Genomic DNA, 25,352 nt, shown 5'->3' with positions numbered 1-25,352 from the left:
ATGTGGTTAAACATGGCTGCATCCCATTGTCTCCTCCCATTGTCTGCAATGAAGAAGGACTGTCCTGCACTTGCACGTCAAACTGTCTTTAGGCGAGTGTAAAGTGTTATTGCTGTGTGTCATTTAATCATAATGATCTCACACTGTAATACATTTGTACAAAATTAGAAAGTGCAAAAAGTGTTTTTGTGTAATTTCTTTTTCATATTTACGTCCTAGAAATGCTTTTCTGCTTGTGAGCCTTAAAGTGTGGTAGTGTGTGTGGTGACCTCGAGGTCCTCGGTAACAGTCTGGGAGAGTTTGTACAAAAGTCTCCACATGACTCCGGGCCTCTCCTCAGCCATCATTTGTGTAAAGTATTCGTTTGCCATAGATGTCACACTAGCATCACAAGTTCATTAGTTCATTTGTCCACACTTCGATGTGTAAGGTTAATTAATCCTCACAGGGTCATCTTTTGTGCACGTGTAGAGGGTTTCCACACTGTGGGCAGGAGTGATGTGTGTCTTGCATTCCCCGTACCATTAATGGAATGAGACAGAAACCGCAGATGAGCCTGAAACACAAGCACAGAAAACACCAATGAAGCTCTGCTCAAGCTCTTTTAGCACCGGTGCACATGCAATACTCCTCCTGTGTGAGTGTTTTGGGCTCTTACCCCGCCATTGCAAGAATGACACACCAGCACCAAGCAGCTGTCCCAGGTACATGTGTGACTTTACTGGTTACAAGATGACTGCAGTGTGGGCAGCGTACCAAACCAGGGGCGCCTCTCAGATATTCCACCGCTATGGGAACAGGCTGCGGCTGGCTCACTACTGCTATCGGCTGAGTTTGTCTGCTATTGACCCGCGGTGCAGCACCAACTGCCATTCAGGAGACAGATGAAGTTATTAGAAGGAGAGAAGAACAAGTAAGGCGGAGGCTTATACACCCACTGGACACTTTGTTAGGTACACCTTGCTAGTACTAGGTTGGACGTCCTTTTCCCTTTCAAAACTGCCTTTACAGCTTCGTGGCAAGATTCCAACAAGGTGCCAGAAACATTCCTCAGAGATTTTCCTCCACATTGACATGATGACATCACACAGCTGCTGCACATCCATGATGCAAATCTTCTGTTCCACCACATCATGAAGATGTTGAATTGAAATCTGATGACTATGGAGGCCATATGGTCAGGAAAACCAGTCTGAGATGATTTGAGCTTTGTATATGTGGTGTTTATGCTGCGTGCATATCGTTAGGGTCTGCTTCTCTGTTACTCCTGATAATCCCTGCAGTCAAAGCTTATTTTAAAAGCAGCTTGTGTCCTTGCTGTTGCTGCAAAACTCTTAAATGACCTCCCAGATGACCTCATGCAAGCATCAGTGAAGACTGTTTTTAAATCTGAGCTGCCTTTTCTGTTAAACTTGTGAAACAGTTGAATTGTTGAGCTGTGATTGGAGGATTGGCTGCTGTTAGCTGCTGTTTTTTTATAGGAACCTGTTTATTTTATTTTATTTTGTGTAACACATTTTGGTTTTAAATATCCTATAGAAATAAAATGTATTTACTTACTTAGACCAAATGATTGACTCTCTTGTTTAATTTTGTTGAGCCAGTTTAAACTGTAGCCTCAGTTTCCTGTTCGTAGCTGACAGGAGAGACACTCAGTGTGGTCTTCTGCCTCGAGGATCAACATGTTGTGTGTTCAGAAATGCTCTTCTGCCTGTCTTGTTTCCTGATGCCTTTCTATGAGCTAGAAACAGTTTGGCTATTCTCCTCTGACCTCTGGCATCAACAAGGTATTTTGATCCAGAGAACTGCTGTTCACTGGATATTTTTGGCCCATTTCATGTAAACCCTAGAGATGGTTGTGTGGAAAAATCCCAGGAGATCAGCTTTTTCTGAAATACTCAGACCAGCCTGTCTGACGAGAACAACCGTGTCACATTCAAAGCCACGAATGCCACCTTCCTTCCCCATTCTGATGCTCCTTTTCAATTTCAGCATGTTATCTTGACCATATCTGCATACCTAAATGCATTTAGTTACCTCCCTGTGATTTTCCAATGAGATACTTGCATTGACAGTCAGATGAAAAGGTGTACTTAACAAAGTGGCCAGTAAGTGTAAATAGCATGCTTATAGTAAAGATGTAGTCTTGATACTTGCCTTGTCGGGAACGCGAGGACGCAGCAGCTGGAGCAGAAGCTGCAGCGCGAGCACGAGAAGCATGCAGATTAACTGTAACACAGAAAAACCTTTTTAAGTACTTACACTTTGACCCTTTAAAGCCTGAACCATGAAATAATTGCCAGAAAGTTCAAGATTTTTGAAAATATTGTGAACCTTCTGAGAAAAAACATTCATTTGCATACATGAGTTTACTTTGAAATTATATTTGTTACATTTGTTTCTCTCTCCCTAGTGCTGTTTAAACAGGCTTTTCACGGGGATCACGGTGATGATGTAGAAGTCTCAAAAACTCACAAAAACTCATAAATTAAATATGATACGATAGGCACTCTGGGGTTAAAATACAAACATTTGGTAAGTAGACTACAGACAGCATATGGACTGAGGCTCTTACATTGCAGCGTGCAGCACACAGAGACTGAACTGAACTTGCTGAGCATGCCTACATGCCTAAACGCCTTGGTTTGCTGCCATGTGATTGGCTTATTTGATATTTCCGTTAATGAGCAGTTGAACAGGTCTACATAACAAAGTCAATATTAAAAGTGCAATCTTTATACTTTGAGTAATGGGATGGACTATGACTCCAGTGCTTTGGTGGGGAGGCGAGGACACGGCAGTTGGCACAGACAGGACAGGAAAAGGATCTGGCTGAACTGTAACTGTGATTTAAAAAAAGAAAAAGAAATGTTTACATGTTATTTTGCAGTCACACTAGGGGTTCCTTCCACACTCAAACCCTTAACAACTTAAAGGGTACTTTTAGGTAATACTTTAAATATATATATTTTTAATTTACTTCAGAATGGACTGAAGTGGCTGTCTGGCAGAGTAAAAGCATAAATACACTTAATGATGACATTTCTACAAATCAGCCTGGTAAAACTGGTATTTCATGTAAACAGTATGCCAAAAAATAAATAGAAAAGGACACATGTTGATATGTAATCTGCCTAGTGTGTACATCCTGTCAGCAATATCTCACAAGCTGACTCAAGAAATGGGGTTAAAGGAAGCAGAAAGATTTGATCTCACCTGCTTCTCTGTAGGCAGGTGGAGGTGTCGGTGGGGATGAGAGAGAGGCGTCATAGGCAGGCGGGGGAGCGTTAAAAGCTGCAATGGGCAGAGCAGGAGGTTGGCGACTGGCCTCCTCATATGAAGGGGGGTCCATCCAAAAGGTCAAACAGGATTCTGTCATAAAGATGAAAACAGAAATGTAGATAAGAGCAAGTTCGAAATGTGTGTTTTCATCACAGATAGTTAATTACATAAAAATGATGTAAGTCTACACCCAGATATCTTTGTATGTTTGACTTGGTACAGTCTTGCTTTCTAGATAAAACCCCAAAAGGGCATTAATGTAAGACTCTTCTTCACAATTATCGAGTCACGTAGCTCCTGCTGTTGATAACATCTGTGCTTTTCCTTCAGGGACAAATGAAATTGTTGACAACAATGAAGTTGTTTACCTGGTCATACAGGATCCAAAGGACATTATGTGTGTGAAAAAACTATTGAATTAAGCAAAATTACTTTATTTCCAAGTAATTTTTGCTGGATTACTCATCATTTAGCTCACTAACAAAAACTGAAGTTCACACATACTGGTGCCCACTCCTTTCCCTCATATTTCCACTCTATTCTCACTGTGCTATCCAGTCAGAGTCAGACTTATTTTTGTTAGGCTTCTCTCTCTGCAGTAGCAAAATATAGAAAACTGAAAAATAGACCATGTGAAAGTGTACATTATATACAAAAAGGACATTTTTTTATTGACAAGACAACATGTATTATATACAGTCTCAGTAAACGTGCCAGTAACCTAATTAATCAATACATGGTTACGAAAGGCTATTGTTTAAAAAAATAACATTAAATCATGTGTAAGCCTAAACATCTCAAAAGTCGAAGCAGTACTTGTACTTTTTGTACTTTGTTACTGAAGAAATGTTTTTTTGGTACAGCTGACATACGGCAGTGATAATAATGAATGACCATATCAAACTATGATCCACAGTCACAGACTCTCTGTCTCTGTTTAGGACTGAATCAGAGAAACTGGGAAAAAAAATGGGAATGAATAAAACCAACATATAAGGTTTTAAGAATGAAAAAATAACATTTTATACTTAATTTATTTTATATACCCTGGGCTTTTCCAGCATAAATTGCAAATGAAATGTGCTGTGTGTACACTAGCTTCTTTCAGTTTATCCTGGTGTTAATGTGGGCTCACTGGAAAGAGTCAATTGTAAAGTAGTTTATGTGGCGGTTTGGCTCTTTGTATGCCAGGCTCTGTGATGCTGAGTCTCATATTACTGCTTTTAAGTCTGAAGCTCTGATTCTGTTGTAATAGCTACTTGCATTATCTCTCCTCCTGACTGCTGAACAATGAAAGGCGCTACATATCCAGTCTTTCATTGTTTAGCACTGCTGGTTTAAAGTGACAGCATCAGAACAGTACACACAGTGTAACATGTGATGGCGTAAATCAGTCTTTTACTCATACTTCACATACTTTAGTGTTTTTAATAGTGAAGCACAGATTAATCTTAGTTGTGTTTTAATGTAACTATAGAAGCCATATATATATATCAGCAGCTTCATCCCTTTTATGGATTATAAAAATAGAAACAAATGTCAAATCTAGACTGTTAGTCTATATAGTTGCACTGTTTTTAAACTGGTGTGACATATTCACCCTTTTAAACGTGTATTACTCATCGTCCACCTTTTTATCAAGATGACACAGAATTATTACAGCATGTAAACACAACTCTGACTGGCAAAGATGTATTTTTCAACCCCTATATCAGCGAAAACCGAGTGTATCAGCCATGAAATGCACCCGCTGAATGCAGTCAAGTCACTCGAGCTCACATGAGACTTCGCTCTTATGTAAACAAGACACATCCAAGTCCCGATACCTGATCCAGATCCCCTGCCACATAGACATTTCCAATAACACCTGCCAACAACCTTATAGCTCATTACCCGCTAATTAAATAGTGTAATGTGAGATATATCGGAGCAGTGATCTTACCTTGGGCAAATGAGGAAGAACAACTGGCAGGAGGAAACACGTACCATTGCTGATCATGGTCATCACAGCCTGTTAAACCTGTTTTCCCCTGGAATTGGAAACATTTTACGTCTCACAGTGAAAACCAACCTGTTTGTCTTATTAGTCACCTGTGCCTATTCAGAGGTTTTCCCTGCAGGAAGAAAAGATTATTCAACTTAATGGCACCCTCATAACACAGGGCATTTAAATTATTAATGCAATTCTTTTTAATCAGTCTATACCTGCTTACTAGGTGGAATCACTATATTTAGACTACTAGATCTACAGCAATAAAACAATATTTTATAGTATGATTTATTGTTAGATACCCAACACAAAGACTAATCATTCTTTATGAGGCAATTATGGAAAGTTTTTTAATAATTGGCAATCATTTCTAATATCTTTTTTATAAATGTCACCACTCCTCCTCTCCTTTTTTTACCTTATTTTTTCCTTCTCTCTACGTACACCCCCGCATTTAATCATTAGCTATTATTAATCTCCAACTCTCTTACACAGTGTGCCTTTTGTCCTGTCTTCCTCTCCTCACTCCCTCGCTCGCAGCAGACGGCTGCCCCTCCCTGAGTCTGGTTCTGCTGCAGGTTTCTTCCTGTTAAAAGGGAGTTTTTATATATGCTCTAAGACAACCGGTGCTTTTTTGGTTTTCTTTTCCTTCTTTCTTTTTTCTTCATTTTCCCCCCAAAGCTTTGGAAAGATAGTAACTGGACTGGTTCTTATAAAGCGCTTTTCTACTCCACTGGAGTACTCAAAGTTTTATACAACTGCCTCATTCAGCCAGGCAGCCAAGCATATTTGGCAGTTACACATCCACCAGCAGCCTGAACTGTTGGTACTTGGCAGAATGGATCCATTTTTCTCATCCTATCGTCTGAAAGTTGTAACAGAAATTGAGACCCATCAGACCAGGAAATGTTTTTTCTAATCTTTTATTGTCCACTTTTAAAGAATGTATCGTCAGTTTCCTGTTCTTAGCAGACAGGAGTGATGTTCTGCTGCATTTAGAGATGCTCTTCTGTGTACCTTGGTGTATGTAGTGGTTATCTGAGTTACTGTTGCTTCTGTTCATCTCAGAGTAGTCTGGCCATTCTCCTCTGACCTCTGACATCAACATGCATTTTCACCCAGAGAGCTGCAGCTCACTGGATATTCTCTCTTTTTCTGACCACTCTCTGCAAACCCTACAGATGGTTGTGGTGCATAATCTCTGTAGATGACCATTTTCTGAAATTCTCAGACCACCCTGTCTTGCACTATGACAATAAGTGCCACATTAAATAACTTAAATCACCTCTCGTCCCCATTCTGATGGTCACTTTGAACCTCAGCTGGATACTCTGCACACCTAAATGCATGTGAACAGTGAATGGATGTGCATTATTATTATCATTAGGCAGGTTAAAGCATATTATTATTGTATTAGTTTTAAGCCTAGAGCCATTTCAACTACTTCTCAATCAGCTCAAACACAAACGTTTTCTCTCCAGTTTGTCACACATTGTGTCTGTGAGCGCTACAGCTGCTGCAGCGTTAAAGTGACGCAAGAGAAGAAGATGAGGGGTTATTTGCAAAGGTAAGGACTGCTCAGCAAGTGAAGTTTTAGAAAATCAAATTTAGATCTGCAATTAATGTTGATTCACTTTAGAGTTTTTTAACCAAATGTTGGATCAAAATTGCAAAATTATGTCTGTAAAATGTCTTCCAAAACAAATTAAATATACGAATTTTGTCTTATTGAGAGCTTGCATGAAAACAGCTGGCAGTTTAGTTCAGGCTGCACCGGTTAGTTTGCTGTATCGTGATAACGTTTACAATGATGCACTATTTGGGCTGTCCCAAAGTCCAAATTAAAGCACAGAGGAGATCGGGCCTTTGCCGTGACTGCTCCTAAACTGTGAAACAAACTGCCGCTTCACATCAGGACTTTTTATTCCTTGGCTTTTAAATGAGAATAAGTTCATACTACTTTTATTTGTCTTATTTCTTACTTCTCACTTAATGCTTCTTAAATTTTGTCATGTCTTCCTATGTTTTTATTTCTTTTGATTATTTAAATGTACAACTTTGCTCAACAGTTGTTGTTTTAAATGTACTATATAAATAAATTCAAGCTCGTTGGCTGTAACCTGTTTGTATTTTGATCTTTTGAGTCTGTAAAATTTAGTTATCTTCATCTCTGGCCCTGCTCATGCTTCTGTGTCCACTCTCACTGTGCCCTGTCCCTATGGTTGGTCACCTGTCTGAGGTCAGTCATGTCTCTGTGTTTATTTAGTCTTTACCTGCATCTAGTTTGTCTCGAGTCCGGGTCTCTGTCTCTGTGTTTGTTTATTTCTGGTCTTATTTTGATCGTCTCTTATGTGTGCATTGTGTTTTTGCTTCTTCTGTCTTGTTAGCCTGATTTAGTTCAGCTGTGCTCCCTGGTGCACTCCATCTCCCTCATTACTTCCTGTGTCTGTTTAAGCCCTTGTTTGTCTTTCCCTCAAGCTGTGTGTCCTGTCTGTTTGGAGTTCCTGTGTAGTTTCCTAGCTTGTATTCCCACATGTCTGCTTAGTCTTTCTATTCAGTCTCATGTAAGTTCAGCAATAAAGCTGCTTTTGAGTTCAGTTCTATGCCTGAGTCCTCCATATTGTACAACAAATACGTCCCACACAGTGATAAAGGGTAGCAGACATTAATTTATATTTGAGGTGATGCTGATTAGATAGACGCACTGGTTTCTACTTTTTACACTAGATTTATCATATTAAGGGGGTTAGAAATAAGCCACATAGCTCACAACACATACAGTTATGTCTTGTTGAATTCAAGATAAAGAGCAGTGAATATCAGAGCAGCAGCACAAGTCAGCTGATCACAGTTTGTACACAAAGAAACTCACAGAACAAATCATTATGTGACTCGTTTCCAAGAAATCTCTAAGAAATTCTTTTCACTGCACTGCTACGTCCAACCTTGATCCTGGTCCATCGTGTCCTCGTAATCCTGCTGAAGCTCAATTTTATGACACATTTGGAGAGTCTCTATAAATATTACCGTCTGTGTTGAACCTGTCAAATTCAGCCATGTGAAGCACTCAACAGACATATAAAGAAGCAAGCATCAAGACAAAAAGTTTAAAGGTTTTTCACAACAAAGGCAACACTTTAAACCTGTATCACTTTTATTAAGAAAATTCAAAGTTGCTAGGTTGATCCTGATTGGCCAAAAAGTGACATTACAGCTCATCTTTGGATGTTTTATTGGTCTTTTCCTCTGCGGACTCATCGGGCTCCTGAAAAAGAGGAAAACGTGTGAACTGTGGATTATTTTTAAAAGAAAAACAGCATAAATCTGCAGCGGTAACACAAACCTTGCTATCGCCAGCAGCCTTGTTGCCTTCCTTCTTCTCATCCACCTCATCCTCATCATCATCATCATCATCATCGTCGTCATCCTCATCCTTTTCCTCTTTAGGTAAAACTCCTCCACCATCCAGGAATTTAGAAAATGTCTCCAGGTCCCTTTCTCCAGTGTATTCGATCACCTGAGAGAAAAGGAAAGAATGCAGTGTGTCGAGGTGTGTGTGTGTGCGTGTGTGTGTGCGTATGTGTGTGTGCGCGCGTGTGTGTGTACCTCTTTGTCACCAGCTGGGAAGTATTTGAGTGTTGGGAAACTCTTAATATCAAGAGACTCCACTTCATTGGCTGTGGCGTCTATTTTGGCTATGATGATGTCATCATGGTCGGCATATTTCTCACCAAGCTGATCCCAGATGGGAGCCAACTCCTTGCAGTGTCCACACCATGGAGCATCTACACTCAGACACACAGAGATACACATACAAGAAACCTCATTCTAATGTTGGTGAAGATGAATTAATGAAAGGTGGATTATTTCAGCTGTATGTTACAGTAAACACAGAGGAATAACCATTTTAGAGATCTGCTTCGTTGCTTAAAGGAAATGTGGAAGGATAGGAGGTTCTTACCATGTTTGAACAAACCTTAAGTTCAGCTAAATAAACGTTAACTTCCTTAATGCCAACTCCCTGTTTGGTGCATACTAATCTACACACATTATATGGACCAAAGAACTTGGCCAGCTCCATGTTCCACCAACAGGAGCTGCTCGAGCTCCATGTTCCACCAACAGGAGCTGCTCGAGCTCCTGGTGCACAGTTTCTGTGCTGATGTTAATGACAGAGGTTTGGAGCTCTGCAGCACTATTTTATTAGACATTTTGTGGCTGTAGTCTTGATTGCATTGGTTTTTGGCCAGCAAATTCTAATCAGCTGTTCAGTGTGTGCAAGAGAACGTTTAAGCAAATTTTGACAGGATTAAAAGATTAAAAGACAGCCACAGCATAATTATGCCTCGAACATATAAAAAGAACAGGTGTGAATTTATACTACTTTTTCTCCAGGCTAAGCCTTTTTCAGAGAGTTTTTTCCCAAATCCGGATCTTTCTCCACATGCCCTGCTTTGATTACAGGAGTGGAATCAGTTGCTTGGTGGCTTGAGTTTCCAGCTGCCAATCATCTGCAATCATCTTTGCCTCAAATACCGGTCCTCAGCTCCAGCATGCTTCCCAATCACATAATCAGCCGTTCAGTTTCTCGGGCCACTCACTAAACCTCTTGCTAATTCCTTGCTGATCCACTCCTCGAGTGGACCTCCTCTGGTCTCCAGCTTGCACAGATTACTTGTGTCTGAGTGTCCCTCTCTGCTCTCACTGGCTCGGATTAGCCTTCGCTCATCTGCATCAGGAGTCTGCGTGCACGCTGCCAGCTCCGACCCTTTTACCAGCTCATTCTGCTTCTCTGTCTCAAACACTTCATGATGTTCTTTGGTAAACTGTAAATAAATATTGCTTGACCATGCTTCTGCTTCCTGTCACTTCACTTTGAGTTCTCTCCAGCTTTAACACAACACTTGAATGATAATGTTATCATATATTAGATGCTGCATCTAATATCAGTACCTCCTTCACTCAGTAGCTTAATCTACTTCTGTTAGTGCTTGTTTTGTGTCCTCTTCTGTAGTTTCTGTAACATTAAAATCGTTCAGTATGCTATAGACTCTACAGCCTTTGCTCCATGCTCTCTTGAGAGGATGTTTTGTTCAGAAGTAGTAAATTCAAGGAGTTTTCCCTCCTTGAATCCACTGTTGGTGGATATGCAAATATTTTTCTTGTCAAAGGTTTAAAGACTGCATTGGAAATGTCTATCCTCAGTGTTTGTGCAGGGTTCCAGCTGCCAAATTTCCTGTTAGACCAGGACATTAAAGTAAGATGAGACACCGGAGCAACTCTGAGCAAATTAGTGCCGGACTCTAAAAATCATTTAGTGAAGCAGCTTGAATCAAGTTACTAATGAATTTGAAGTCAGAGAAATGTGATGATCAAAGTGATGTTGGCAAACTTCACTGCAAATTTGATTGAGTTGAATGATAAACGAACGCTCTGATTTCACAAGATCTCTGTCCAGGATTTTAAAGTGACTTACAAAACTCCACAAACACATTTTTGGTCGGGTCCAGAGCGACGGAGTCAAAGTTCTTTCCCACCAGGATTTTAACTGGTCCTTTATCCCAGTCCTCTGGGATATCCTCTGACCGATAGTAAGGCTGCAGAAGAACAAAGGACGAGTTAGAAGAACTCGTACTTCTACAGTACTTTCCTACTCATTACATTACTTCACTCCAAGTGCTTTTAACCTAACATTCACAGTCACATACAGACTTGAGAAGGCGGGGACTATGTGCGTTTGTAGTACCTTTGCAGTACCATCCACAACCTCTTGGCACAGCTGTCGTAGTGAGTCTATGGTCAGTTCCTCTGGGTCACTGGCGTACTTCTTTCCTGTGTCCATATTAATGATGCGCATCGTGGGGGCGTCGTCCTTGGACACGGCAAAGTAGCTCAGCACGTGTGACAGGGGATCTGACACGTCTATCAGAATGAACAGCAGCTGTATGACACACACACACACACACACACACACACACACACACACACACACACACACACACACACACACACACACACACACACACAGTCACATTTCCAACAGTTTAGAGGACAAAGCACTGATGAAACAAAGTCTTCACCTTACATTGTAATGATCCACATGACACACACACACACACACACACACACACACACACACACACACACACACACACACACACACACACAGAGCAGGACAGTTACCTTTCCCTTGAACTCCTTGGCAACAGCCTTGAATTTTTCCAGGAGCCTCATCTGACTCTCCACTGTGGAGTTCATGAACAGAAGGCAGTGCACGTTGATGCCAGAGTTGAAGACTTTGTCTGCTACCTGAAAATACACACACACACACACACACACACACACACGCACAGTATTATGCTATCATTTTTTAAATTTAATTGCAGTTTTCTCTTCGTGTCTGCTCACTGGTGTGTGTGCGTTACCTCCTGGCTGAATCGGATGATCAGCTGCAGGCTGTTTTGCTTGATGAAGGTGGTCATGTTGTTTTTGTCCAACTTCCCTTCATCTGACAACACAAAGTCTGCTCTGCCATCATCAAACTAGCAAACACACACACACACACACACACACACACACACACACACACACACACACACACACACACACACACACACACACATTTACATTTTACATACTTGAAATATTACACCTGCAAGATTAAGGATCATAATTCGGTGCGTTCTTTCTCCACATTTATAACACAGTAGTTACTGTATAATCTACCCTCTCAAATCCATAAATGTTGTAGTAATTAATGTGTTTTGGTCTTTAATTCAGTTTTAGTGGTTTTAATGTTTGATTTGTTACCTCATATGTGTACGTTTTTTCTTTTACATACAGTATGTTTAAATGGTTTTCTATGTTTGTTTTTTCTTAATTATCTATAAATAATATCAACCTACCAGGTTGCATTTTCCCCCTTTTAAATAAATACAAATATTATTACAACTATTTTGTCATATTCTCACTGATTCATCAAAATCTGTTTTATAGTGAAGTTATTCAAAGAAATGACTCATAGACTCAAAGAAGTTGATTCTGTTATATGTCACAGTCTCTTTTTCTGATGTTTTTTTCTCTTCATGGTCAATAGGCTTAATAATTTATTTTATCATCAGCTACATGGACATGGATATCATAAAGTTATCGAAGCATATATGTAACATTTAATTTTAATGATCTTTGATTATTTTTGCATAAACTGATCAGAATATCTTCGAGGACGTTTGGCCTTTAACAGAAACATGCACTCACCATCTCCGGACACTAGATGGCAGCAAAGCAAAGTCTCTGCAAAAATATTTGTACCTTTTTGAAGAGCACCACGGAGCTGCCTTTCACCTCATACTTCTGTAAAACCTCTGGAGTGGCTGTGACTCCAAACTCTGTGTCAGGCGTGTCCATAGCAACTTCCTTAAACACCTGAGCAGCTTCACTATCCAAACTCTGCAGGGGAGGGCGAGAGCATGGAGTTACGAGCACTCATAGATGACTGCATGATTTAATGTTAGCACTGGACAGAAGGACAGACCTCGAAGAATCCCACTACAGTGATGTTATGGGCGTCTATGAACTGAGCTGCAGAATCTGCAGACTCCAGGGCTTCAGCACCGGCGCCAGTGCGTCGCTTCATCCACTGGATTATCCCCGTCGTCGTCCTCTTACCTGCAGAGAAAAGGTCGACATGAAGCGGCTGTTTCAGGTGCTTTGAAGCAAAGAGTCCCCAACATCAGCTTGTAGCTCAGCTTTGAGCAGAAATGATAACAAGAGAGTAGAAACAGGCAGTCAATGAATTCAATTAAGGAACAGTCAGAAAGGTAATGAGTATTTGTAATGGCTGCTAAAAGTCTGGCTTAATTAATAAATGTTGGAATTGCTAGCTAGCTTTTATTTTTAGTACTAGCTAAAAAGTTATGGGTAAATATTTGAAACAGCTAGTCAAAGTCATTTTATATCGAGCGGCACATACCGCCAACCCAGATTTGACCTTAAGTAATCGGTCAATGGTTTAACTGCATATTGCTAAATGTGTAGTTAAATGGATAGAAATTTTGCTGTAGTAAATGAAACAAATCTGTCAGAATGACTTAAATTGTAAGAAATAAATGTGTAAAAGTACAGAAAAAGTTGTGGTAGCTTATCGTGCAGACTGTCCTGTAATTATAAAGCACACAGGTTTCATTAATTCACAAAAAATACCTTTTTAAAAAAACTTTGGACCCATTTATTTCTACAGTCGATAGTGAAAAAACAAGAACTTTACTGGTGTTTGTTTGTTTATCTGTCACTTAATTACACGTGAAGTGCAAATGGCCTTGGGGAAGGTTTATAGCAGAAAAAAAATTAAAAGCCCCAAATTGTCATCTAAAAAACATTTCCAAACCTGTCCAGTGGCTGGATTGGACTCTTTGCTGGAAAAATGAATTTACAGTAATTATTTTAATTTTAAAAAGGGTAGAATGAGTTCAAATCAACATGTTTTAATATGAGAAGTGATGCTGATGAAGGGCTACTTTTTGAAAATATATTTTTTGGTCACATTAGATTCTTATTGTAATAAAGTTGAGCGAAAGACCAGTAAAGACCTCTAGGCAGATTCCAACCCTTATTGCATACGGGTCAGCTTTACTCAGTAAAGCAGTACCCATCCCACAGGCCTTTGTGGGAACCGCAGCTTTGACACACAAAGAAAAAAATTAAAATAATTAAAAAAGATCTAACACCAACTGGGTTATACAGTAGGTTAAACACACACATTTGGTTCAGTGTGCAAACTGATAGATGATAACCCTCGAAGGTGCTGGGAGGTGGAAAAATGCAAACTATACACAATCAGGTGATGATGTTCACTGATGATGCATAAAGAGCTGCTTGTGTTTGTGTATAAGTGTGTGTGTTCACCGGTGTATTCGACAGGCTCTTTGCGGTCTCCATTGATGAAGAGTTTCAGAGTGGGGTAGCTTCCGACGTCGAACTCTTCGGCCAGCTCTTTCTCCTCCGTGGCGTCCACTTTGGCCAAGCGCAGCTCCGGCTCCTCCTTCTTCAGCTTCTCGGCAGCCTCGGCGTAAATTGGCTCCAGCTGTTTACAGTGACCGCACCAAGGAGCATCTACAGTACATATAAAAACACATGAACACACACAGTTCAATGGAAGTTACAGAGAGAGTGAGAGACAGAGGGAGACACTACAGGGGTTTGTCCACAGCAGGCCTCTGCTGCTATCAGCAGCTCCTGTCCAGATACTCATGGAAATGAGCAGCTGATAGAAAAGTGGCAGTTGGGCTCCGTCTTTCTCCCCCATGTCTCATTTCCTTGTCCTGGCCTCTCCGATTCAGTTCATCTGTGGGAGAGTTGAACCCGCACAACACCTGGTTAGGACGTGTCACGTGTGCGATAATGCCTCGGCGCTGTTAAAGGCTGGGAAAGAAAACTTAGATTTTCTCTCTTTTATAAATTGATCAAATTTTAAATTCCTTGCCAGCAAAATGAGATAATCTTTTCACTTCCTGCCATATTTTCTAACCTTCTTTGATCAGTTTAGATTAGATTATGTTCCCAGGATGAACAAGGAGCATTAATGCTTATTTTACATTTTAGTTTTCATGTTATTACATAAAATCTGCACAACTTCTTCTTTATGTGGCACCTTATGCCAACCTTTGCTGTCACTGATGTTATTTGTGCATAAAAGCAACTCAAATTTAATAACAATTGTGTTGAAGACAGAACAAAGCGATAAGGGAAAATTCATCACAAGTTATTAATGGCATCTAAAGAAGGAGAAAGAGCTAATTTATCATAATAATCAGGATTTTGTTCCAGAATATAAGACATCCCACTTACAGAATTCAACCAGTAAATACTGATTCTCGCTGAGGGCTCTTTCAAAGTTGTTGATGTGAAGGATCATGACGTTATTCTCCTCCTCTATCTCAGTTGTTTTCTCTTTCTTTGGTGCCTCTGCCTCCTCCTCCGCCTCCTCGGTTGTCTCCTCCGATGCCTCCTCAGACGTCTCCTCTTGCGACTCTGTCTGGCTGTCAGTGCTGTCCTCGGCCTGCGTGCAGGAGGCCCACAGCAGCAGGCCCAGCAGCGCTATGAACAAAAGCTTGTGAGTCTTCATGTCTGCGTCTCTGTCTGAGCTGCTCTGGTACCTGTGCTTAGGTGTAGGTGACCGTCAATGCAAGTGTCTTTTACTCTTTGTACGATTATTTATCTAAGATGAAGCGTGTGTGTCAGAATGTTACTGGCCTTCCCTGTCATCCAATCAGGCGTCACGCCTGCAGGGGAAACTTTCCAGTCTCGGCCAATCAAACGATGCCTTGTAGATTCAGAATTGGGTAAACTGGATGATCGACTGCTGTGTTTGATCACACGTACACCTACTCGTATGTTTGTGTTTCTTTTGTTTATAGCGTTTAAATAGACCTCCCCATACACCACATGGTAACATTAAAACGCTCCTTTTAACTTTAACTCCTCTTTCTGCTCCTTATCAAACCCTCATTTACCTAAAAACTCCCACAGTGATACTAACAAGTGGATTAACAACATTTATCACACCCTTTATGTTTACTCAAACTACAGAGACCACTTTCCACAGTTGCCCCTGTCATGACCTCCGATTTAAATCCACAGCACCATTAATCAAGAAAGATAGCAAGTTTCTCTGTTTTCTCTTCAAGCTAGCAACATGAAATATCACTGAAGCTGAGTGCTGTCAACATAGTGCTGTCTTTGTCATGCAGATGCTTTGCGTTTTACTGTGCGTGTCGATGTGCGCTTCAGTTAATCTAAAACCAGTGCATGTAACACTGACATACGCACAGCTCACAGCGCTGAGTCTTTCTCCACAGGCAGAGGTTGTCCAGCTGTTTTCAGGATTTTAAAACTTGCTTCAAAAGTTGAGATTGAAGTTTGAGAAAGTCTTATTTATTTTGCTGAATTCAGTTTTTTTATATAGCGCCAAATGAGAACAACAGTCATCTCAAGGTTTATATTGTAAGGTAAAGTTTTTATGAGCAAGCACTTGGCAACAGTGGGAAAGAAAAACTCCCTTTTAACAGGAAGAAACCTCTGGCAGCACCAGGCTCAGGGAGCTGTGGCCGGTTGGGGTTGATGAGAGGGAGACGGGACAAAAGACGTGCTGTGGAAGGGAGCCACATGTGTTTCTGTTTATAACTTTAAAACTCAATGAATATCTTTGAACTTTATTGAACTACGTCCAGGTTTCTCAATGTTGCTCTGAGATTCAAAGAAGCAGGTCATTGCTTCCAGCATCCTCTCTGTCTCCATTTTTAGTTTCCTGTCGTCTCTCTAATACCGATTCATAGATAAAGGTAAATTGCGCATTAATGTGAAGGGTTTCACTCCAGGAAACAGCTGCAAAAGAAAAGTTTGTTTTGCTGCCCGTCTGTTTAACTTGGACAGCATCTATGTACAGTAGAGATACCGTGAGATAAACGATGGGTGTGGTGAGTAGTGTTTTCTTTACACCTGTAACCCAATGCTGTAGCCACACACAGCAGGGATGTTACAGCGTCCTGGAGTGCACCTGTGCATCCGTGCAGCAAAACAAGAAGTTCAACTTCTTTTTTTAACAGCTCCACGACTATAAGACCAAAACGATGATGGGTTTATTCAGAAAAATTTTATTTTTCGACCCAACACAGCCATATTTGACAAAATCCAAACTGTGAACTAGGGAGTAAATAACAGGAACAAAGAGTCAACACTCATGTTAATGAATCTATTTTATAAAATATCAACAGCAGCTCTACAAAATATTATGCAACAGAAATAAAGCGTAACAGTTTCACATCCGACTATGTTGCAGTAGTAGAGGACACGGTGGGTCCTGGTACATTTTTTTATTAAACTAAATCTCACTCTGCTCAGATGGCAGGTTCTTTGTCCCGACCCTTTCAAACTGCAGAAAACTGTATTTGTAAAAGGATCATAAGTGGAGTCTTTTCAGTCCGAGGCTGAGGCTGGCGTGATCAGTGCTGCATGTTTGTGTTCTCCGTCAGCGTGTGAGTGAGCTCCGGGTTTGGATCCCAGTTTGCCAACAGGTCGCTGAAGTCTGGCTGAGTGCTGTCGAGGGTGTGCATGTTGTGCTGCGCTGGGACGTTATAGTGCATGTGCGCGTTCTCGTCCGTGCGTGTGAGGTCCTGCGAAGGCGAGGCGCCGGTCCCGTGTGCGATGTCAAGCGTGTTACTCAGAGTGACCAGAGGGCAGCTGGGGATCGGCTCGGTCCAGAAACTGAGAGGCAGGTGTCGTTTGATCATCGGTTGGCCTCGGCCCTTGCTCGGGGCCCTGAGGTCAAACAGTTCAGCCAGGGGCCCCAGCCCACTGCTGTTGCCTTTAGCAGCCGCGGCTCTCTGCTCTTCAGGACAGGCCCTGAAGCTGTTCTCCTGCATCTCAGGACTTCCTCTCGCTATTCTCATCAGGTCGTCATAGTAACGCAGACGCCCGCCGGTGGTGATGGAGATGGAGTCGCTGTAGATGTCGCACGCCTCTCGGTCACCGGAGCAGCGACCGAAATAGCGCTGCACATCGCGACTGATGGCATCGGCGAACCTCAGCAGCTGCTTGGTCACATCCAGAGCATGGTGAGCGGGGTTTAAGAAAACCTCCTCCAAACCTTCTTCCTCTTCCTCCTGAGCCTCAGATTCTTCATCCTCCTCGTCTTCATCTGCTTGTCTCTCTTCTTCGTCTTCTCTCTCCTCTGGCTTCTGTTGCAGCGTCTTCTCGTAGGCACCGTCCTTACACGGAGAATGCTGAAAAATCATGGGGAAGTAGGCCGGAGTCGGAGCCTGGATGAGAAAGTTCCTGATGACACCTGCAGCCATGTCGGCTTCTAATCCTGGTGAGATGAATGCAGAAAGAGGGACAGTAAGAACTTGATTGGGAATAACAAAAAAAGGAAAAAAAACGCTTATATTGAGTTTCCTTACCTTACCTAGCTGCCAGGTTTAGTGTCTGTCCAAGAATAAAGGTCTGGCCTGGGTCACTGATGGATTCACTCGATGTGCCCTCCAGGACTGGCCCTATATATACCTCCGCACACGCCAGTAGGCGTGTGTGTGACTGGCGTCGGATGAGGCAGCTTCCAGGACAAATATTTGCGCGCGGGATTGGTCAAACACACATTGTTTACTTTATCACTGGGCAACCAGGGAGGGGGGCCGAAGCTAATGGACCCTCTGCTAGGGGATGATGGAGATTTGTTATCCAGACGCGGACACAAACACATCATTGCCTTTTTCCGTCCCTGTTATCAGGCTAGTTAAAGGATAAAAGAGCATGAAATCAAATCACATGCTGTTTTGACTTTTAAAGGGGAACACTTTGAACCCACATCAGCCCACCACATGCCCCCTACGACAGCAGGCTGGCCAGACACACTCTCCCTAACGAACGACACAGTGTAATATTCTTTAAAGCACCCAAGTAACGCGCCATCGGCCGCTGGTTGACTTGGAGAGTAAAACAGAGAAAATCAGAGTGCCCTCAAGGAATAAACTGATAAGCAGGTGAGCTGTTAGCATCTCATTGTATAAAACCACTCAACCAATTAAAGCTGACAGGGAGGAGATACTTTATCATTTATTGTCAATATACAAAAAGACCAAAACTACAAACTCTACGGTGTTGCACCATCTTTCTATGATTTACAACTTCCCTGGTTTGTGTCGGGATTCGGCCTCCTGAGCTTATTCATTCAAAAAGATTTTAAAATAGATATTCAGATACCAGATGTCCTATCACATAGTTTTAAAGTAAAGTTTTAAAGACCTGCACCACCAATTGTGAAGTCCATAAAATGCCGTTCAGCCTCTCGGTTTGATGTAGACCTAAAATAATGGCCACAAAGACAAAAGTAGGTTTGTTTTCAGTGCTGTTTTTCCAAAAAGCTACCAACATAAACCCATGTGCTTTTCTAACTTAAAACTTAACTCATGCATCATTAGTTCCCCAGACATGGATTAAGGCTAGTCTTGGACTAAAGGCTTTAATCAGTGGAGATTGTTACTGATTATTGACTTAGGCTTAGTCTGTGTCTATGAACCAGGCTGGTAGTGCTTCAGAACAAGACTCCTTTAAAAACACAAAGAGAAAAACAAAGACAACAGAAATAACAGATTTCATCTGTAAATTAAGTTTTGCAATATGCTCTATCTAAGTTGGTATTTACAGATAAAGTTTAAATAAAAAAGGAAATACACTCTTCACAGAAAACTGCACAATAATTGCAGTTGTCTCACAGATTAAGGCCAATTTGACCTGGTTTGTACTGTAACATTGTATACACGTGTCTTGCTTCTGTTTATATGTGCATGTAGAGCATTATTTAATGTGTGTGTGTGTGTGTGTTATCAGGACACCCTGACTCCCCTGGTCTGCCTGTCATCAGTATCCAGGCTTCTGTGTTGATTTTAGGGCTAAAGATCAATAGCAGCAATATGTCAGCTCTCAAGAGGCTGACAAAGAATTACACACGCTTTTAGGCACACAAGCACAAAGACACGCAAAACAAACACAGTAACTTTGTGATTTGTCTAACATGTTATATTCATTATAAAAAGCACACATGCAAACTAAAGATTTTAGACCATTTTCTATGACAAAATACAATAATTTAGATGTTTGTACAAGGTAAATGGCAATTATTGACATTGTCAGTTGTCATTCTTTAATATTTAGTTATGATAAATAAAAATTAAGTCATCATAAAATCTTTACTTACTTATACGTATGGCCTTTGGTAACAAACTCAAAAGCTACAGGTGTTCATGTAAAAAGGAAATTTAAAGAAGTTCAGTAGTAATGTTTTTAAAAAGTTATTATTTTTTCATTTTTAATTAATAGATGTTAGAAACATGCAAACCTTTGATAAAATGGTGAATTAAGAATGACTGGGCGTGATGTCATATCCTGTCCACTGTTTCTCCTCTGTGCACCCCGTTTTACCTGTGTTATTTTAAAATTAACTAAATAAAATAAAACAATATTATACATATCTTTGCTGTTAATTGAAGGGAGAAAATTAACAGAATGGAATAATTTAAAAAAAAATGTGACTACATTTTAATAAAAGCTCTTTTTAATCTCAAAGACATGAATTAAAATTACATCAAATTTCAAAATAAATCTTTTTCTTTGAAAATACTTGTTTGTTATCACACTGAAAACTATATTTGAGCAAAGTCAGGGACCTTTTTTCCTTTCATATTTACAAAAATATAAGACTGACTGTACATTGAACACAAAGAGATGAGATTGTCCTATAACAGGGAGGAGAATTTGGGCAAAATTGTTATAGAATAATGTTCTGGGCTTTGTGAGTTTATTTTTGTAATAGTTTAATAAATCGTCTTTCAGATAAAATCATAAAATCATGGAAAATTTGCCTCTTTTTGTTTTTAAAACTTTACTACCTTCAAACTGAATAGTAGGAATGACCTGTATAAAACAATTATGACCAGTAAAAGACTACTGACTATCTCACTTTACTTATTATGTAAACCTACATGAGTATATGCATGTACATGGTTTGTGTGCATACGTTCATATAGAAAATAAATCTACTGTTATAAAATATAGAGAAAAGCATATTTGCAGGCAGAATTTACATTTCATTTCAAACACAATTGGCACAATAACTGGATGAAATTAAATCAGAGGATTTCAGAAATGCAAAAGCAGGTATTTTTTAAACCGCAACATTATAAGTATACATCCTCCTGTCCTGTAAATTAAAAGAATTGAATTGAAGTGAGTCAGCTGAGAAAATGGAATTATTTAAAAAAATGTACTAAATTACATTCTACTTAAAAGAAAATTAGATCATAACTTTTCATATTAATTTTGTTAAAATAAAGTACTAAAAGATAAAAGTATTATGTTACGCTATATTCATAGCATACATCACTGACATTGTAACACTTAGAAAACATAATTTGAATGTACACTCATTTTAATATTTCTATCTATAAATGCTTTTATAGATTGTTTGTTTCGTCAGTTTCAGGTGTTTTGATCGCTGTTCTCAGACTTTGCCAGAACGCTGGTATCTGATCTTCATCATTAGGCCACTCCAGGTACGTCCTGGAGTTCATCACTTTCCGCAGCCTGATGAACTTTTTGGGGATGTTATTTTTGTCAATGGGCTCCAGTAGAATCAGCACAACTGCGTCATCGTTTTGATCAAACAATCTAAAATGGGTGTAGTCAAGCTCGTACTTGCACCACTCGCTTCTGACAAAGTTCTGGGAGAGGACGAAGAGCGTTCTGTGACTCTTCTCTATAGCGTCCATGATGTTGTCTACGATCCATCCTCCGGGAACAAAGTCTCTCTTGTGGAGGCAGAGGCGGAGGGGCGGTTCCGACTGCTCCAGGGCCGGGATCAGATGCGCCTCCACCCAGCCAGAGTCCATTTCACTGTAGGACACAAAGGCATCGTACTGGAGCACTCCCTTCTTCAACTTTGGCTTTCTCTTTGCTTTTAGCCATGCCCAGGTCATCTTCATGTACCACACAACGCTGAACTTATAACACAGACCTGCAATGAGCACACACAGCAGCAGGATGCCTAAGCAGAGCAAAGACATCGATAAAACTGTGTGGCACTCAAACATTGACAGCTTCACGTCTGACACTCTCTCCCCCCTCACTGCATCGGGAGAGTCACAGATGTAAGACTTTAAGTCATGTCTAACTACAGTTTTGTGGTTCATCAAGGCATTTGTCACGAAACCTACAAAGTCACATGAACAGACGTAGGGGTTGCCAGCAGCTTCCAGGACGCTCAGGCTCTGGTAATCATGCAGGTTTTTACTGCTGAATTTGGCCAAGTTGTTGTCTTGAATGGAGAGAACTGCGAGGTTGACATATAGATGGCCGTCAGGGAGATTTCCAAGCTTGTTGCCAGAGATGTACAGCTCTTTGAGAAGTGGCAACTCAATGTTAAAGACAGTCAGTTTATTTCTGGATAAATCAAGGATCTGTAGGCTCTGTGGTAGGCAGGATGTCACCTCAGGAAGAGAAGTTGACGAAAGGTTTAAGAACTTGAGACTTGCTGGCCAGGAACAAGTCGAAGGCATGCTGTCAAATGAGTTTCTACTCATGTCGAGGTTTTCCAGCTTTTCTAGTCTAGTGAAGAGTTTGCTGTTGATTGAAGACAAACGATTTCTGCTGATGTTGAGTGTGTGGAGATTTAGAAGGACACCCATGCCATAACACATCATTTCCATAAGTGTCAAATCTCCGATTATGTTGTCACTGATGTCCAAAACCTCCAGGTTTGTGAAATGAATAATGGATTTACAAGGAATGGCAAACAACATAGTGTTTATCATAGACGCCCTTCTTACTAGTTTCATCATACTGTTTAGGAAATTCAGGGCAGGGAAACTGTAGAATGACTGAATATCAATGTTTTTGAAGACGATGACATCCAAGCTGTTTAGGTTTATGTGATACAGAAAGACTTCCTCTTCATTTTTGAAGATTTGAGAATCTTCAATGGCAAAAAAAGTCAGATCAGAGCCTGATAAAATATTCATAAGTTGTACACAAGCTGACACAGACATGTTCACATTTTTGAAACTAAGACCTGTAGCACCACGCTCGATGGCCACATGAAGTGGGAACATTTGCAAACTTTTGTTGAACTGTGTGTCAGTGAATGTCACTGTTGTGTTTGGATGAACAACGTCTAACAATATAGTTTGTACTACTGCTAAACCTCTCTGAAATACTCCATTGAGACTAAGTGTTACATGGCTAATGGGTCCAATTTGTCTCAGACTCCCTCTGTTATACACTTGCAGATGATTTCCTTCAAAAACAAGTTCCTCAAGACCAAAAAGGCCAGAAAAATCCCTTTTACTGACAGACTGAAGGAAAGGTCCTCCAAAATGGAGGGTCTTCAAGCTCCTCAGTGGCAGGAAAAGGTTTCCCTGACCAAGTGTTGAATATTTGTTTCCCAAAAGATTCAAGTGGTGGAGAGTAGTCAGGTTCTGAAACCAACCAGAAGACAAAGTCTCCAACTGGTTTGAGGACAAGTCCAGTTTCTCCAAATGAATCAGTGGGTAAAATGCGTCTTCATGGATGGTTTTGATCCTGTTGTTATTCAGGAACAAAGCCCTCAAAGCAGCATATGAAAGAAAGTCATCTTTCACTATCGTCTCCAGTGCGTTTAAAGAGCGATCGAGCTCAGTGATGAGTTTTGAAGCGGCTGCAGGGACTTCTCGAAGGTTTTGGCTGGAGCAGTCGCAGGATGTTTGTTCACAGTGGTGACACTGTTGACTGGAGAGTGACGAGCACTGAGATACTAACAGGACAAACACGAGAAACTTCATGACTTATTCTCCCGAGTGCCTGCAAAACACAAAATCAAAATGATCAGAGCTTTTCTTTTAGGTGCTGCTGTGACACAATCTAATAATGAAACAGCCATGCTAACAGCTTTGGAGCACAGCTGGAGGCTTCGTGCTAATGTCATAAAGTAACGTGGTGGGGAAAGTACAGTTTGACCCACTGGCAGCAATCGAGTGGTCATTAATACAGACGCGTCTGCAGAAAAGACATCAGGGACCACAAACGTCTGAACCAAATTCACACAAACACAAATTCTTACTTTTCAGAGGAATAAAAGAACAGTATTATATACGCGTATGTCAGTAAATCATCACAATAACACAATGTACACAATATAATCTAAATTTAAACAATTTAAATAATTGTCTAATAGTTGACACTTGACTTGCTTTTCCTAGTGTGGAATTTGTCTTGATTGTTACAGAGTTCAGAATGTGTCACTGAAGTAGGAAAATCATGTATGTCTTTAATTGCATATAAACAAAGAATTTAAAAATGGAATTGGAAAATGTTCTTGAAAATGCATTCAAATTTAATGTTACTGATGTTATAATTAGTTTTTCAACATTTCATTAAAACATAATAAATTCTCTGGTCATAAAAACAAGCTTAACAGCTTTAGGCCTGCACAGAACAAAATAATGAGAAAATACCTTCATAAATGTCCCGTCTTGGTCACAGTTGAAATGTCTCACCCTTCTTCTGAACATTCAGAACAACTTCTGAAGTGTCATGTGCCACTTCTATTGGTTGTGGCTTAACTATTTCCCCATGTCTGGCATACATCCTGCCATATTAGGAAGTGGTGATACAGAAACAGAGTGGAAGTTTGTCTGCAGGGCTTTGGGATAAGAATAGGATAAATGGTTTCTCTGGTTTTACTGTTCAGTTGTCTGTAGAAAGCTTCCTCTATATGTTATTTGAATAAAATACATGTGCCTTCAAACGCCCAACAAAAATGTTTTTTGTTAAATATTCAAAAAGTTAAGCAAAAATAAAGAAAAGGTGCATTTAAGTTTAAATCATAAAAGATTAATTCCATGCCGTGTGAGAATGGGTGTGTACGCTATTGAAGAGTGTGGCTGTACTTGTCTGCATTTGTTTTGTCCGACTGGAGGAAAAAACAAAACAAGAAACTCCCTCCGTTGAACGGTTACAATATTTGACGGTTGCATTTGTACGGTGGCCCCTAGAGACAAAGCACGTACAAACTCCAAAACACTTGCAAACTCCAAAACACTTGCAAACTCCAAAACACTTGCAAACTCCAAAACACATGCAAACTCCAAAACACTTGCAAACTCCAAAACACATGCAAACTCCAAAACACTTGTAAACCCCAAAGCACATGCAAATTCCAAAACACAACGGAAGTGCTCCAGGACGCTAGGGGCAGTGTTGAGCTTTTGTTACCTAGTAACTACACAAGCCAGGATGTACCAATGACCGGATTTGGGGTCTGCAGCCTTAAAGTCCGCATTTTAAGGCCGATTACGTCACAGCGACACGACGAAGGCTGTCCCAATTCAAAGGCTGCTCGAAATGTGGCCCTCAAATGCGTCCTTAATTTCCCTGAATTTTAAGAATGGGTCGCTGTAGCCTTCATGGCCCAACATATCCCAGATTTCATAGCTCGCCTGTGGTGTGGATAATTTTGCCGAAAAAAACGGCTGAAGCGGAGCCGCCGAAGAGTAAA

General features: G+C 40.6%; 4 protein-coding genes across 4 annotated transcripts; all 4 read right to left on the bottom strand.

The window, feature by feature from the left end:
• Window positions 1-441: 441 nt before the first annotated feature.
• On the bottom strand, window positions 442-6,161 carry LOC146517187 (lipopolysaccharide-induced tumor necrosis factor-alpha factor homolog). The gene is made up of 5 exons (XM_085163327.1): window positions 3,217-6,161; window positions 2,742-2,843; window positions 2,158-2,229; window positions 659-866; window positions 442-556 (listed from the first exon to the last, which is right to left on the bottom strand). Exons 1-5 carry the CDS (start codon window positions 3,377-3,379, stop codon window positions 451-453), a joined length of 651 nt encoding a protein of 216 aa, XP_085019453.1. The 5' UTR covers window positions 3,380-6,161; the 3' UTR covers window positions 442-450.
• A 1,329-nt stretch (window positions 6,162-7,490) lies between these two features.
• On the bottom strand, window positions 7,491-15,470 carry pdia2 (protein disulfide isomerase family A, member 2). Its single transcript, XM_085163323.1, has 11 exons — window positions 15,119-15,470; window positions 14,177-14,383; window positions 12,807-12,940; window positions 12,584-12,721; window positions 11,698-11,814; window positions 11,456-11,581; window positions 11,019-11,213; window positions 10,749-10,869; window positions 8,879-9,057; window positions 8,616-8,789; window positions 7,491-8,537 (listed from the first exon to the last, which is right to left on the bottom strand). Exons 1-11 carry the CDS (start codon window positions 15,393-15,395, stop codon window positions 8,481-8,483), a joined length of 1,725 nt encoding a protein of 574 aa, XP_085019449.1. The 5' UTR covers window positions 15,396-15,470; the 3' UTR covers window positions 7,491-8,480.
• Window positions 15,471-16,086: 616 nt separating this feature from the next.
• On the bottom strand, window positions 16,087-19,867 carry percc1 (proline and glutamate rich with coiled coil 1). Its single transcript, XM_085163326.1, has one exon. It carries the CDS (start codon window positions 18,121-18,123, stop codon window positions 17,272-17,274), a length of 852 nt encoding a protein of 283 aa, XP_085019452.1. The 5' UTR covers window positions 18,124-19,867; the 3' UTR covers window positions 16,087-17,271.
• Window positions 19,868-21,164: 1,297 nt separating this feature from the next.
• On the bottom strand, window positions 21,165-24,829 carry LOC146517184 (toll-like receptor 2 type-2). Its single transcript, XM_085163322.1, has one exon. The coding sequence runs from the start codon at window positions 23,635-23,637 to the stop codon at window positions 21,277-21,279; it is 2,361 nt and encodes a 786-aa protein (XP_085019448.1). The 5' UTR covers window positions 23,638-24,829; the 3' UTR covers window positions 21,165-21,276.
• Window positions 24,830-25,352: the final 523 nt, after the last annotated feature.

Source organism: Neolamprologus multifasciatus, chromosome 6 (genome assembly GCF_963576455.1).
Source record: "Neolamprologus multifasciatus chromosome 6, fNeoMul1.2, whole genome shotgun sequence".
In the NCBI taxonomy this organism is placed as follows: Eukaryota; Metazoa; Chordata; class Actinopteri; order Cichliformes; family Cichlidae; genus Neolamprologus; species Neolamprologus multifasciatus.
The sequence above is the reverse complement of the archived record's forward strand: the minus strand, read 5'-3'. Positions and strand labels throughout refer to the sequence as shown.